Source organism: Salvia hispanica, chromosome 2, assembly GCF_029641045.1.
Source record: "Salvia hispanica isolate PSC_SH4W2 chromosome 2, Shi_PSC_v1, whole genome shotgun sequence".
Lineage (NCBI taxonomy): Eukaryota > Viridiplantae > Streptophyta > Magnoliopsida > Lamiales > Lamiaceae > Salvia > Salvia hispanica.
The window spans coordinates 62,057,971-62,071,272 of record NC_142693.1 but is presented as its reverse complement, the minus strand read 5'-3'; the positions used below and the strand labels follow the sequence as shown (position 1 = coordinate 62,071,272).

The window sequence follows — 13,302 nt, the reverse complement described above, 5'->3', positions numbered from 1 at the left end:
TGGAAAACCGAGACTGTTAAAGTGGGATGGGAGGGAGTATTTAATAGGAGCAGGATGAGATAATGCATATGTGGCATATAAACTGAAAAAATGAGACAAAAAAATAATTTGTAAATAAAAGTATTGTTAACAACAAATAATACAATCGTTATTTTATTGGTTCATCAATACCTTTATAGTCTGAATTATTGATGTTGCAAAGTCAAAGTCAAAGTCAGCTTCCTTGGTAGAATTAATCGCAGCAAAACACTTTCCCTCAATCATTGCGTTTGAGATGGATGATGAACGCATAGATGTGTTTTCAATCTTAAGCGGAGGAGACGGATGGACTGACTTGTATTCTTCAATAACAGATTTCAAGCAGAATTTGGGTGAAGAGGCTTTGATACATGAGGAATTAGCAGGAGGATGGGTTTTGTATGAGAAACCATTAAGCCAACTCAAAATCATGTCTCTGCTCAGATCCATTGCATTTCCAAGAAATTGGCTGGAGTTCTTCCATTGTTTGATGCAATTTTGGAGAGTCGTGAAAGTGGAAGGGAGCCATCACCATCTCTCTTGTTCACACCAACCTTTTTATGTTAAAACTCTCAGCAAGGGATTATGTAAGCTCAGGAAGCTATGTATCGATCAGCAGTATGTTGCCGGAGGAGATGACGAGCAGCAGCTTGGAGGCGTGGGACGGGTGTACCGGAACATGCTACCCGAATCCACACCCGATCTGAGACTATACTCCACCCATGAATTTCCGATGCGGGATGAAGCTGCTAGCTGCGGTTTCAGAGCTTACATGGCACTGCCTCTATTTGATTCCCACACATTTCAATTCTATGGTGTGTTGGAGATCTTTCAAGGATGTGATTCTTTTTATACGATGAATGATTTACTATCTCTGCTGGATGGAGCACTGCAGGTACCTTTAATTATAAGATTTGCCAACTGAGTTGCGCTTTATCGTCATTTATAACATGTTAATTCATTACTCAAACTAAACGGGCATACATCAGTTCGCAGGGTTGAGATCCAATCACAAATCCATTGCTATTACAAAAGAAATGGTAAACATACTAGTGTTCGATTAAAAATGAACTATTTCAGTAGTTTCTCATTTCGTAACCTTAATATTAGCAGAGGCATCCTGGAAGTGAAATATCAGAGGTACTTGAATTGGCTATGGCGACACTCCCGCGAATATATCTGGCACAAGTTTGGATTCCTTGTAATAAGCAATGTGTTAACATCACCAACTTATGCTGCATGGAGATGGTATCCTTCATAGATTCTGAAACTAAGGTATTCAATTCGTGGTATGATATTGATGATGATATGCATGCCTATCTTGAAGCTTGTGAATTTCACAAGTTTCATATAGATCTTCAGAGTTGCCATTCATCTTTATGTGGTCTCACTATATCCGAAAATTCGACGGCCCACTATGTCCAACGGGCTAGGATGTCCCATTGTATTGCAGTTTCTCATCAGAGCAATGACAATAACTTGTGCTACGTCATTCAAATTTTTCTTAGACCAAAGTATACACGCAGTGATCATTCTCTACACTTGTTGTTAAGGCTACTGGAGATGAATCTCCAGAGTGTGAGTGTAATGTTTGTATCTGGAAAATCACTTCTAGAGGAATATGTAAGGCCTAATGCAATTGAAAGCGAGTCAATTGATAGTTTCAGTTTGATCAAGTCTTACAAGCAAAACCTTTTGGAGCTAGACATGACAACATACTTGAAGACGGTAGACTCATGTTGCCTAAAACCTTCCTCCGCGAGTACAGACAAAGGTTGGGTTTTTTCCTTGCCAGGTGAACAAAGCTTATGCGAAGAACATGTTGGAAGTAACTCGTCGTTGGTCAAGGAGAAGATGGAAGGTTTAATGGAGAAAATAGCAACAGAATGTTGGAAACACAATAATTGGATAGTCCAATTTTGGGTTCCCAAAATGGAGAATGATAGGTGTTGCTTGAATACTTCAGATCAACCTTATGCTGTTGGCTATCTTGCAAAGGGTGTAGCTTCCTTTAGGAAACAATGTATGGAAACTTACTATTTTGTTGACGATGAAGCCAAACAAGATGAACTCGGACCCCCTGGACGTGTCTTCAGATTCAAACATCCTGAAATTAGCCCTGACCTCTTCTATTACACTAGAGAAGAATTTCCAATAAGAAACTTTGCTATGCTTTGTTGCAATCGAGGATACTTGGCTTTACCTGTATTTGAGAATGAAGGTATAGGAAATCACAAGATTGTGGGTGTGCTAGAGTTGCTAGGATTTGATTATTCCGACCTTCCAATCATCGGAAAACTAATGGAGGTACATTCTCTTGCCATTTTTGACTTGTTATTTTCTAAAATCATTGTGAAAACAATGTACCTGTCAATGCAGGCAACAAAACTATGCTCGACTCACATAGACTACCACCCAGGATTCTTAGCAAATGAACCTGTCAATGTATGCTTTAATATAATTGCTTTGTAATTCTATCACTAACATGTTTGTACGCATGTCTTTATTCAAGTTAATTTGTTTTATTTGAATCAGATTTTCAATGGCGCGGAAAAAGCTTTGAGAGAAATCTGGAATGTCATTGACATAATCAACGTCATTCCCCAACTCCATATGACAAATGTTTGGGTCCCTACGGGAGATTGTGGTAGTACTGGTAATAGTAATAGGAGTTGCGTGGAGGTGACATTGTATACTAATTATTTCATAAAAACTATGGCTACAGATTTAGTTCATCGAATTCATGTTCAAACCAGAAAAGGGATGATTGGGATGGTATTGGCATCTGAAAACAAATCATGTTTTTGTCCAAATATAAGTGAGTTTAGCATAGTTGACCAGCCCACGTCACACTATGACATGCTTGGTCGACGTGATATTTGTTTTGCAATTTGTTTGCAAAATTCAGATACCGGTAACCTTGTTTATGTTATGGAGTTCTTTCTCCACCAAGGTCCTGCAACACATATGTATGTTGGGTCCTTCTTGAGCCTTCTATTGCCAATAATTGAGCATGAATTAATATCATTTAAGTTGGCATGTGGAAAGCAACTAGGAGAAGAACTGGTGGTTGAAGTTATTGAATTTTCTGATGCAAACAAACTTGATTCCTCTGAATTAGAGCCTGTATATGGGTATCCAGTCATATTTAAAAGTGTGCAGTACAATCAAAAGGGGTGTCATCCACTAAAGTACAACAACCGAATGAGTATCATCATACCGAAAAAGAACAACACGCAGGAGAATGCAATGAAGAAGAACAACATGCAGAAGAAAGGGTTGTTGGTTATTCACATTTCAGTACACGAGAAAGAGAGAAGAGAAAATCCTCCCTCAATCTTAGTGGTGAGGTTCTCGAATCACATTTTGGGAAGAAGCTAAAAGATGTTGCAAAAGAGCTTGGTGGTGAGTGTATAGTATAAACTATGGTTCAGTTTTTATGAAACTAGATGTTTATTATCTAATTACATGAATGAGTATTAACTTGTTCTTGCAGTTGGAAGGTCAACAGTAAAGCGCGCTTGCAGGGAACATGGCATTCAGAGGTGGCCAAATAGGATACAGCACAAGAAAAATCCATCCCTTTCTGAAGAAGAAAGTGCAGCAGATTTAGAGCAAGACATGTTGCCGTCAACCGACAACTTTCGTCCATTGGATAATGTGACACAAATAAACACAGGAAAGGTGATTGTAAAGGTGATGTATAAAGAAGATTTAATAAAATTTGAGTTGTCTCTATCATTATTAGGGTTGGCAAAGCTTAGTGAAGAAGTGGCGAAGAGTCTAAATCTGGAGATGAGTAGTTTCAAGTTGAAATACATGGATGAAGATGGAGATGAGATTTTAATAACCAGAGATGTTGATTTGCAACTCTGTCCAAAGACTCGAACGACAAAAGGCAAGACAGTCATCCAACTGTTGGTTCGATGACAATGCTAGCTCCACTTTTTTCTTTCAATATAAGTTTCTGGACTGATTTGGCTTACACATTCTGCTCTGCAAAACTTTGTTTGTATCTTTCTCTTCATAGGAACAGATCTTGAATTAGTTCATTAACGATTATCTTTATACATATGTGTGTCAGTTTCTAATCTTCAAATAAATGTTCTTCCTCGTATGCTATACATGCTGCATTGTTCATAATTAAAGGGATCGTGTTATTTCTAGATCGCAATTTCATGATTTTTTGTAGCAATTTTGTTGTGATTAATCTGTGTAAAATACAATGATGGAGAATTGGGACTCTGTTTTATCAGTATTTTGTTTTCGAGTTTTAGCTGAGGATTGCACTTGGAATTATATGCTGTTGGCTATATCTGATTTAGAGTTTAGCATAGTGGATCTACACTTGACTATATGTATTGATATACAAAGGTTTTTTTCATTTTTGCTTTTAAAGTTTATTTAAAATTTGAGAAAGCAATATCTGGTTTTTGTGGTTTCCTATTTCTTTAGAGTTGATAGCAATTTATATACTGAAATTCAACAGAGGGAGACAGTTTAATTCAAGATCTGGTCGAGTAGTAGACTGTAGAATAGATCCTCTGAGGAGATTCATGAGCTACTAAATTGTTTCGTGTTGATTCGTGTTTCCATCACTATCTTTTCTATGGCATTGTAGTGGCTGAAGTTCATGGGCGCACGTTTGGAGTTTGGACATTGCTGATTTGCACTCTTTTCTATCTCTGTGCGTTCAACCTCGATGACAAGCCTCTGTATTTTGCCACATTTGTATCCTTCACCTATGCATTCGGCCATTTCCTGTCGGAGTATCTGATTTACCACACAATGGCTATTGTAAATCTGACAACTGTTGGCATCTTTGTCATCACTCTTGTTTAGAGGCCATGCCATTGCTTTCCTGTTGCCTTTGTCTATATGAAAATAGAAATGGAAATACGGAACATGACTATCACATTACACTACAAGAAACATTCTTGGATTCGTTTAAATTGGCAAAACCAGAGGCATGATGGTTCGTATGCAACTAGGATATGCAGTTTTGGCTGTTGTCAACTCGTCTTTCATTTTTATGGAACTCCTATTAATCTCATACAGAGCTTCTTATAACATTTAGTAACAAATAAGGTATCTATGATTATCTTTGAGGTTTCAGCATTGTTAGATGGAAAACTGTTGATATTCCAGTCTTATTTTTCTGGGTGGACACAAACATCACAGGCACATTCATGTATTCTAAGTCCAATTTGTTCATTTTACAATGCAAGTAGGATATTGGCATCTGTTTACACAATGACTTAACTCATTATGTACTCTTTTATTCAGGAACATCGAATGTTTTGATGTTGTTGCTGTTCTTTTTTTTATTTTGTACATGAATCTCTGCACAAATCAGCTCCTTACTGTATCTGATTTTCTGCTCATTAATCTAAGGAAACTTTATTTAATTACCCCTTAGAGAAACTCTATTAGTATTACCTTATTAAATAATACTACTAAATTATTTATCATAAAATTTGTCGAGGATATATTAATGCAGGAAACTTTACAAACAACATAGTCCTCTCTAATTATAATTTCTTCCAAATTTTTAATCGTGTACAAGATTTCCAGTTTAAACATTTGATTTCTATACGTATCACTATTCTTTCATACAAATAAATAATCATCGCAAGAAATTTACAAACAAAGCACGTTTGGTTCAATGTCTTTTCCACAACTCATTTTCCCAAGACAGAAACAAGATATTGCTCTCTCAAATCATGCATAAACTTTCAAATATAAAAATTTTTATATGCTTCGAAAGATTAAATAAAATGTTCTAAACATTTTTGTACTCCTAGTAGTATTAAATTTACTTATACCACTATGATTTTAAAAAGAAAAAAAAGAAATCTATTGGGCTTAATAAAGCCCAATGCTAAAAAGACACGGAGTTGTTGTACTCTGTCTGGCCCATAAAGGAACGAAATTTTATGGAAAAAATAGCCGGCAAAAGTTTACGATTATAAAAGCTTAGGTTTACAAAATATTTAGAGAAAATAAAAAAAAAATACACAAGGACAATTTCAGGAAAATTTTCCTACGATAAATTAGTGCAAAGAATATTTTCGGTTCGGTAGATTTATTAACATACAGTATAACATTGGAATAGGCTACACATTATACTTGTCAGTATCAGTTAGGGCTGGGTCAATACGATATATCGTATCAAAAATTTTGTTTCGTTATCATACCGAAAATATCGATATGAAAGAATTTCATATCGTTATTGTTTCGAAAGTTTCGGTATACCGTTTTTCGGTATACCGAAATTTCGGTATGGAAAAAAACTATACCGTTACCGTTTCAAAATTTCGGTATATCGTACCGAACTTCGGTATACCGTTCTGAACAGTATATCGATATTTCGTACGATATACCGAAATTTTATACCATTTCGAATACCTGTATACCAAAAAATATAATTTCAAAACCGAAAAATAAAACCAAAATTAATATAATTTTAACATAATAAAATAAACATTGTCCACATCTTCATAATCAAAAAATATATAATTAAGTTATATGGATATATTTATGATTTAAACTTTTAATCTTAAAAAAATAAATTATATTATTATCATCATCATCATCATCATCATCATCATCATCGGTATAAACGGTATAAACGATATGTATCGATAATTTGATACGTATTGATTTTCGATATATTTCGGTATATCGATAATATCGATATATATCGTATATTCGATATAAAACGGTATACCGCGGTATAAGAAAATTCATATTGTTATCATACCGAAAACTTTCGATATGGTATTATATCATACCGAAAGTTTCGGTATACCGAAAATTCGATATTTTTTAATATTTTTCAATACGATACGATCGTTATACCGTTTTTTCGGTATATTTATCCAGCGCTCGTATCAGTGACACTATGGACTTATCAATATATACAAGAATTCTATTTGGGAACCATTTAATTTCCTCCGGTCCTACAAATGGTGTAATTAACAACAAGTTCAATATAAATGTCACTTTGCATCAGACAAAGAAAAACAATTTAATTAAATTTTGTAAATGATTCAATTAAACAAGGACAATATGATAGTTGACTGATAACTATGGATTTAAAAATTCAACTCCCACCCAATTCATTGTTTAAAGCATTACAGCTATCTTCCATTTGGAATTAACATTGTCTAAATGTCTGATTCATTATTTGAATAGTTAAACAAGCCTTAGTTTAAAAAATTATGCACGCCAATCCATCATTGGATACTAATACGATCCCTTATTTAATCCTATTGTAAGATTTCAGATTTGCTCTCATAAATTTTTGTTTGGAGTATTCAATTAAATTACTAACATACACTCGTTTGAGACCAATTTTTTATTCACATTTTCTCCATACATTTACAAATTTATTATGCATGACCCACCATTTTTCACTTTCCACACACTCTACCTAATAAAAAAATTCCAGATATTTGCAAATTTATTATTCATGACCCACCATTTTTCACTTTCAAAACACTATACCTTATAAAAAGGGCATTCCACTCCACTTGCAATATAATTTGCCTAATATTGTTACCATTCGGACATGTGTTCTTTTTGTCTCTTAGACTAGAATCAGCATCATATATTATGGAATTTAATATTAATCCGAGAAAATAAAAAGGAATCCAAAGCTCAAGACTACTACTGTCACAAAACGCATGTGTCTTCCCATGACATTTAAAATTATTCTAAACTATTGACATCTCTCCAACTAACAAGAATACACCAACTTTATAAAAACTTGCAAAAATACAAAGTTGCCTGATTTCCATGGAATTGAAATCTTGCAAATCCCAAGTTGAGTAAAAGTGTAAAACCAACTCAACTGTTTTTCACAATACAGACCCATAAACTCATCTACCAAAAACTCATAGCCAAATATACCCACACCAACTGAAAATCTACAATCAAGATTCATCAAAGATGAATACCATAAACCTAACTTAACTAAAACTAACAAAACACTGTATGATGAGTTATCATACAAATTTGAAGAAACAACACCAACAAGAATGGTTAAAAAAAGCCTCACACTAAACAAAAAACACAGCGGGCCTTCCTTTCCTTACCTCCCCTTTCTATACATTTCTCCTAATCTTCTTGGTTAGTCCTAAACAAATTCCACCATTACCAGTCAAAACAACATATCTTGCGGCGGCGGAGGGCACAGCTCCTTCCCCAGCTTCTGAGAGAAAAGCCTGCAAGCCTCCATGCTCAAGTCCAACGCCGCCGACAGCGCCACAAACGCCGCCGCATCCTCCGTGCAGCTCACTTGCTGCACCCCCACCTCCACCAGCGGAGGCGCCCCCGCCTTCTTTCCGCTTCCCCCCTCCCCTTCCACGGTGGCCGACATCACAAACCCTCGGTACATACAGTACGGCCACAGCCCGTAGCCGAAGTCGCCGCTGCTCCGAGGGCTGCAGCCGGGCGACGTCGCGGTGCTTTTCGGCGTCGAGGCGCTGGAACTGTTTCCATTTCCGTTCAAATCTATCACGAATTTCCCGCCCTTGCTGCAGCTGAGGTTGGACTCGGCTAGGACGATGCCGGAGGAGGCCGAGTCGGGAATCAGCTCGAACCGGTAGCCGAGCCCGTCGGCGGAGCCGCGCTCGCGCCACGCCTCGAGGCGGCCCCACGGCTTTAGCGTCCCGTCCCCGGGGCGTAGGATGAGCCAGCAGCCGGGGTTGGAGCGGCTCACGCGGTCTGAGCCGGGGGATGCGACGAAAGGGGTCACCATCGAGGCGACTGCAACCGGTGAGCCGGAGAGATCGTGGACGGTGATGGACCATCCTTTTCTTTCTTTACCAGGCCTTTCTCTTTCACTTCCGAACGAGCTCAACCAACCTCTTGCACCACTACAACTAGCCTCCAATGGCAATGACCTATCAATCAACGCCATAATCTACTGTTAATTTAACCATACATTCATTCTAAATCATCAATTACATATCGTATTAGGGATTTCTGGAGATGAATGCGTGAATTGGGGGATTTTCTACAGGCAAAGGCAGAAATACTTTCTAGACTATTTGAATAGAGAGATATCAGAAACAACTTTTTCATAACCCTAGATTTGAAATTATTCAATTCAATCATAAAATTTCGATAATTAGGTCAGAGAAACTTCAATTCGTATGAAATACGGGAGCAAATTATTCACCTGCAGCGTTGATTCCGGTCAGCTGCGCGTAAACTGAACTTGCAGGTGAAAACCGGCTGCCGAGTACTGCCGCGAATTTGGAAAACCTGCGGGCTGCATTCGGGAGATCCGTCGAACTGGAACACGAATCTCGGATCGGGCTCGGCCCGGACGTCGAGGTGAAACTGCGCAGCCTTCTTCGTCTCCTTCCCCATACTAATCCATCCGTTGTGGAAAACCGCCGCCCTGGATTCCGCCGCTACCAAATCCAGCGGCACGGAGATTGTCCCCAGCAACCTCCCGGAGCTGAGTCCGCACGTGGCGCCGCCGCGGCCAGAGTAGACCGAGATTTTGAGCTGCGGATTCTTCGAGGTGGAGAAGAGAGAGGATTTGCCGGTAAGCCTGTCGAGATCTGTTTTCGTGAGGTGGAATGTGGCCGCCGGAGCCTGAGAGGCGGCGTCGGGGAAGGTGCCGTTCTCCGGCGGAATGTAGGAGACGACTGCGGTCTGGACGGGGAGGTTTTTGAGCTTGATTTTGCAGAAACACGGCGAGGAGGAAGGGTGGACGGCGGCGCGAGCAGGCTTGGCAGCGACGGGGAACTTGAGCGCCAAATGCCCCACCGTCAGTCTGACGAAAGGGCAGGGATCCATGGATCCAGCTAATGCGAATGTGCGTGGAATTAGTTGATTCTCAAGGAGGAGGAGCAAGGGCAATGGCGGCAGAGGAGGAAGAGGAGTTTGTAGGTGTCTTCTTCATCGCCGTGGGATTGGAGGTATGGATGACAGCTGTTGACAGCCTTGATTTCATCAATTTTTGACAGTGGGAGAGAAGTTGACGGGCCCTGAAATTACGAATCTGCCCCTTATCCGCTTATTTGACGGTTTTGCCCTTGTCACGTTTTGTCATTTATTAGAGCTGAAATTCCATCTCTTAGCTAAGAGCACGGAAGTGGGTCCGGACCCACTTTTACTCTTGTCCTTAGCTAAGAGCACAATATGGGTGTTGTGCTCTTAGCTAAGGACAAGCTCAAAGGTTCCACCATTCCATTATTCAATTTAAATACTCCAATTATTAAAAACATTTCTACATTATAAAAATATATTCAAAAATAAAAATTACATAATTAAAATCCTAAAAAATAAAAATTACATAATTAAAATCTTTAAAAATAAAAATACATAATTAAAATCCTAGAAAATAAAAAAATACATAATTAAAATCCTACAAAGATGAGAATATGAGAAAAAAGATGAGAGAATGTAGATGATGATAAAAAAAATGAGAGAATGTGATTTTTTTTGTATTGAAGTGGAGGTATTTATAGATGAAAATGTGAATTTTGGAGAAAAAAATTGAAAAATAAATTAAAAGTGGGTAGAAAACGAATATAATTTTTTGGGAAGTGGAAATTTTTTTTTTTTTATTTAAAAACATTTTTTTAAATAAATTTCAAATTTTATAAAAATAAAAATAAAAAATCGAATTAGCCGTTGGCCAATCAGACGTTGCCACGTATGGGTGCTCAGCGGCACGGACGTGCTCTTAGCTAAGAGCATGTTCGTGCCGCTGGCACGGACGGACGAGCTGCAGCGGCGGACGGACGACGGGTGCTCAGCGGCACGGACGGACGGACGGTGCTAAGAGCACCGCTACGGATGCTCTTAAGTCTTATCACTTTTTGAAATTTTGGGAAAAACATAAATATGAAGTGATTGAATTAGGAGGTCTACGAGTTAAGAGGTAAATGGAGAGATAAACTAATATAATTATCATATTTATCTTTTCTTCATGAAAGAGGTATTTGAGAAGGTATTATATCTTTTCTCATTTTGAAGAGGTATCTTTACCTTTCCATTGATGGAGAGGTAAAATCATATAACCACCATATTTATCTTTTTTTTCATAAACAATCTCCAAGGAAGAAGGTATTACAATTTATGTTTTTATAATGCTTTTGTACTATTATTTTATTTTTTTTAAATAATATACCTTTCTATATACTTTTTATTTTTGGAGTTTATTGATTTTTGGAAAGGTATATTACATTTTTTTGAGAATGTATAAACATGATATACTATTTTCATTTACCTTCTTCCCTTGAAGTTGTTCTAATAAGAAATTGTTAATGGTGAAATGCTAGTGTTTTTTCTTCACTTATAGTAATACCACATCATTAATATGGTTTAAGGGATCTTCAATTAGATGGCTCTCAGATTTTAACAATACGATTTGCATTATGTTATTAAATGTATTGCATTACATGGCTGAATTTGTCTACTACCAAAAAAATCTGTCAAATTATATATATGGAAATACCTATAATTAAGGCGTCATATAATATTGTAATGAAATAGGTTGGTGTGTATAATGTATAACGAGGTTATTGTATAATGGAAATATGATAACATAATAAGAACTTAATGCCATATCTGTTGAAAATTATAAAAAATCAATAATTACCTTGTTAAGATATAATTATGTACTCTCTCCGTCCCATTGAAGATGACTCACTTTCCTTTTTAGTTTGTCCCAGCTAAGATGACCCATTACTTAAAAGGTAAACTGCCTCTAAAATCATGAACTTTCACAAAAGTCTGGAATTTCCCGTGAACTTTAAAAGTTACATAAAAAATCACGAACTTTGCCGGGTTGTGCAAATTTCCTGAATGACCCGACCCTGAAATTTTCCGGCATAAACTCATCTTATGTGGCAGCCGGAAGTGTGACTAGGCAGCCGGGAGACAAAACGACGTCGTTTTGTGTTTGTTGAGAAAAAAAATTGAAAATTTGGAGATGAGAAACAAAGGGAGAGAGAAGGGACAGTAGGTGGAGATTAATTGGGACGTGAATTGGATGGGGGAGATGAATTGGGGCGGTTGGCGGTGGATGGTGATGATGGGGGCGAAGCAGCGAGGGGAAGGGACGGAGGGCGACGGAGCGCCGCCGCAAGGGAGATGAATTGGGGCGATCGGCGGGGGATGGTGATGATGGGGGCGGAGCAGCGAGGGCAGAGGACGACGGAGCGTCGCCGCCGCCGCTAGGGAGATGAATTGGGGCGGTCGGCGGTGGATGGTGATGATGGGGGCGGAGCAGCGAGAGGAGCGACGGAGCGCCGCCACTCCCACAGCGGCGGCGCGAAGAGGCTGAGAGTGGGAGAGATAAGGAGGGGGAAAGAGAGAGAAAGGAGGGAAAGAAAGAGAAGAAGAGGAGGAGCAGGTGGTGCGCTGGAGCGGCTGCCGGCGGTGGCGCCGGAGGTGGTGGTGGTGGCGCTGGAGTGAGAAAGGAGATCTTTCTTTTTTTTAAAAAAAAAATTTAAGGTTTGGGTAAATGAGGTGGAAGAAGAGTAGAATGAAAATGAACACACTAAGCATCCAAATCATCGTCCATGTCAGCATAAATGCCAACATCATCACACTGCTTAGCCGGAATACCCGACTCGGGAAATCGGCACACGAGAGTAAAGTTCATGATTTTTTATGCAACATTTAAAGTTAACGGGAAAAACCAAACTTTTGTGAAAGTTCATGATTTTAGAGGCAGTTTACCCTTACTTAAAATGGAAACACCTTTATCTCTACTTTATTCACTCTCTCTTACTTTACTCTCTCCTCTCAAAACACAAAATAAATTTGCATAAAATCGCGTGCCGCCCAAGAAAGGAGTCATCTTCCTTGGGACGGAGGGAGTAAAAAAAAATAGGATTTAGAGAGAATTACTACATTCTTGGGCATGAGCTAGCAAGTTAGATTTAAGGACAAAAGTCAAGACTAATTAATGGTCAATTTCCCTTAATTAGTTTTGAGTGGTGAATTAAAATATTAGTACTAGTAAGGGGCAAAGTTGTTGGAAAATTGGAAATATGGCATGGCTTTGGATGCTGTTTGAAATTGAATACTCCCTCCGTCCCAGAGTATTAGACCAACTTTCCTTTTTGGGATGTCCCAACATATTAGACTCATTTCCTTTTTTAGCAAAAAACATCTATCTTATTTTATTCTCTACCTACTTTTTTCTCTCTTCTCTCCCCTACTTTTTCCCTCTCTCATACTTTACTCTCTCCACTTTAACTATTTAAATATCACCTCCTAAAATCCTGTGCCCAAAAGAAGCGAGTCTAA

At 38.3% G+C, this 13,302-nt stretch overlaps 2 protein-coding genes across 3 annotated transcripts; one reads left to right on the top strand and one right to left on the bottom strand.

Annotated features, from left to right (window-relative positions):
- The first annotated feature begins 190 nt into the window (after positions 1-190).
- On the top strand, positions 191-3,655 carry LOC148932859 (uncharacterized). 2 transcript variants are annotated; one of them, XM_089065925.1, is made up of 6 exons: positions 192-913; positions 1,008-1,058; positions 1,132-2,325; positions 2,398-2,463; positions 2,554-3,423; positions 3,515-3,655. In XM_089065925.1, exons 1-5 carry the CDS (start codon positions 275-277, stop codon positions 3,397-3,399), a joined length of 2,796 nt encoding a protein of 931 aa, XP_088922051.1. In that variant the 5' UTR covers positions 192-274; the 3' UTR covers positions 3,400-3,423; positions 3,515-3,655. The 2 variants fall into 2 exon arrangements, with proteins under 2 accessions (XP_088922052.1, XP_088922051.1); XM_089065926.1 differs by lacking the exon at positions 2,398-2,463 and having other exon boundaries at positions 191-913.
- Positions 3,656-7,760: 4,105 nt separating this feature from the next.
- LOC125201421 (uncharacterized) lies at positions 7,761-9,976 on the bottom strand. Its single transcript, XM_048099516.2, has 2 exons — positions 9,206-9,976; positions 7,761-8,927 (listed from the first exon to the last, which is right to left on the bottom strand). Exons 1-2 carry the CDS (start codon positions 9,832-9,834, stop codon positions 8,183-8,185), a joined length of 1,374 nt encoding a protein of 457 aa, XP_047955473.1. The 5' UTR covers positions 9,835-9,976; the 3' UTR covers positions 7,761-8,182.
- Between the last annotated feature and the right edge of the window lie 3,326 nt (positions 9,977-13,302).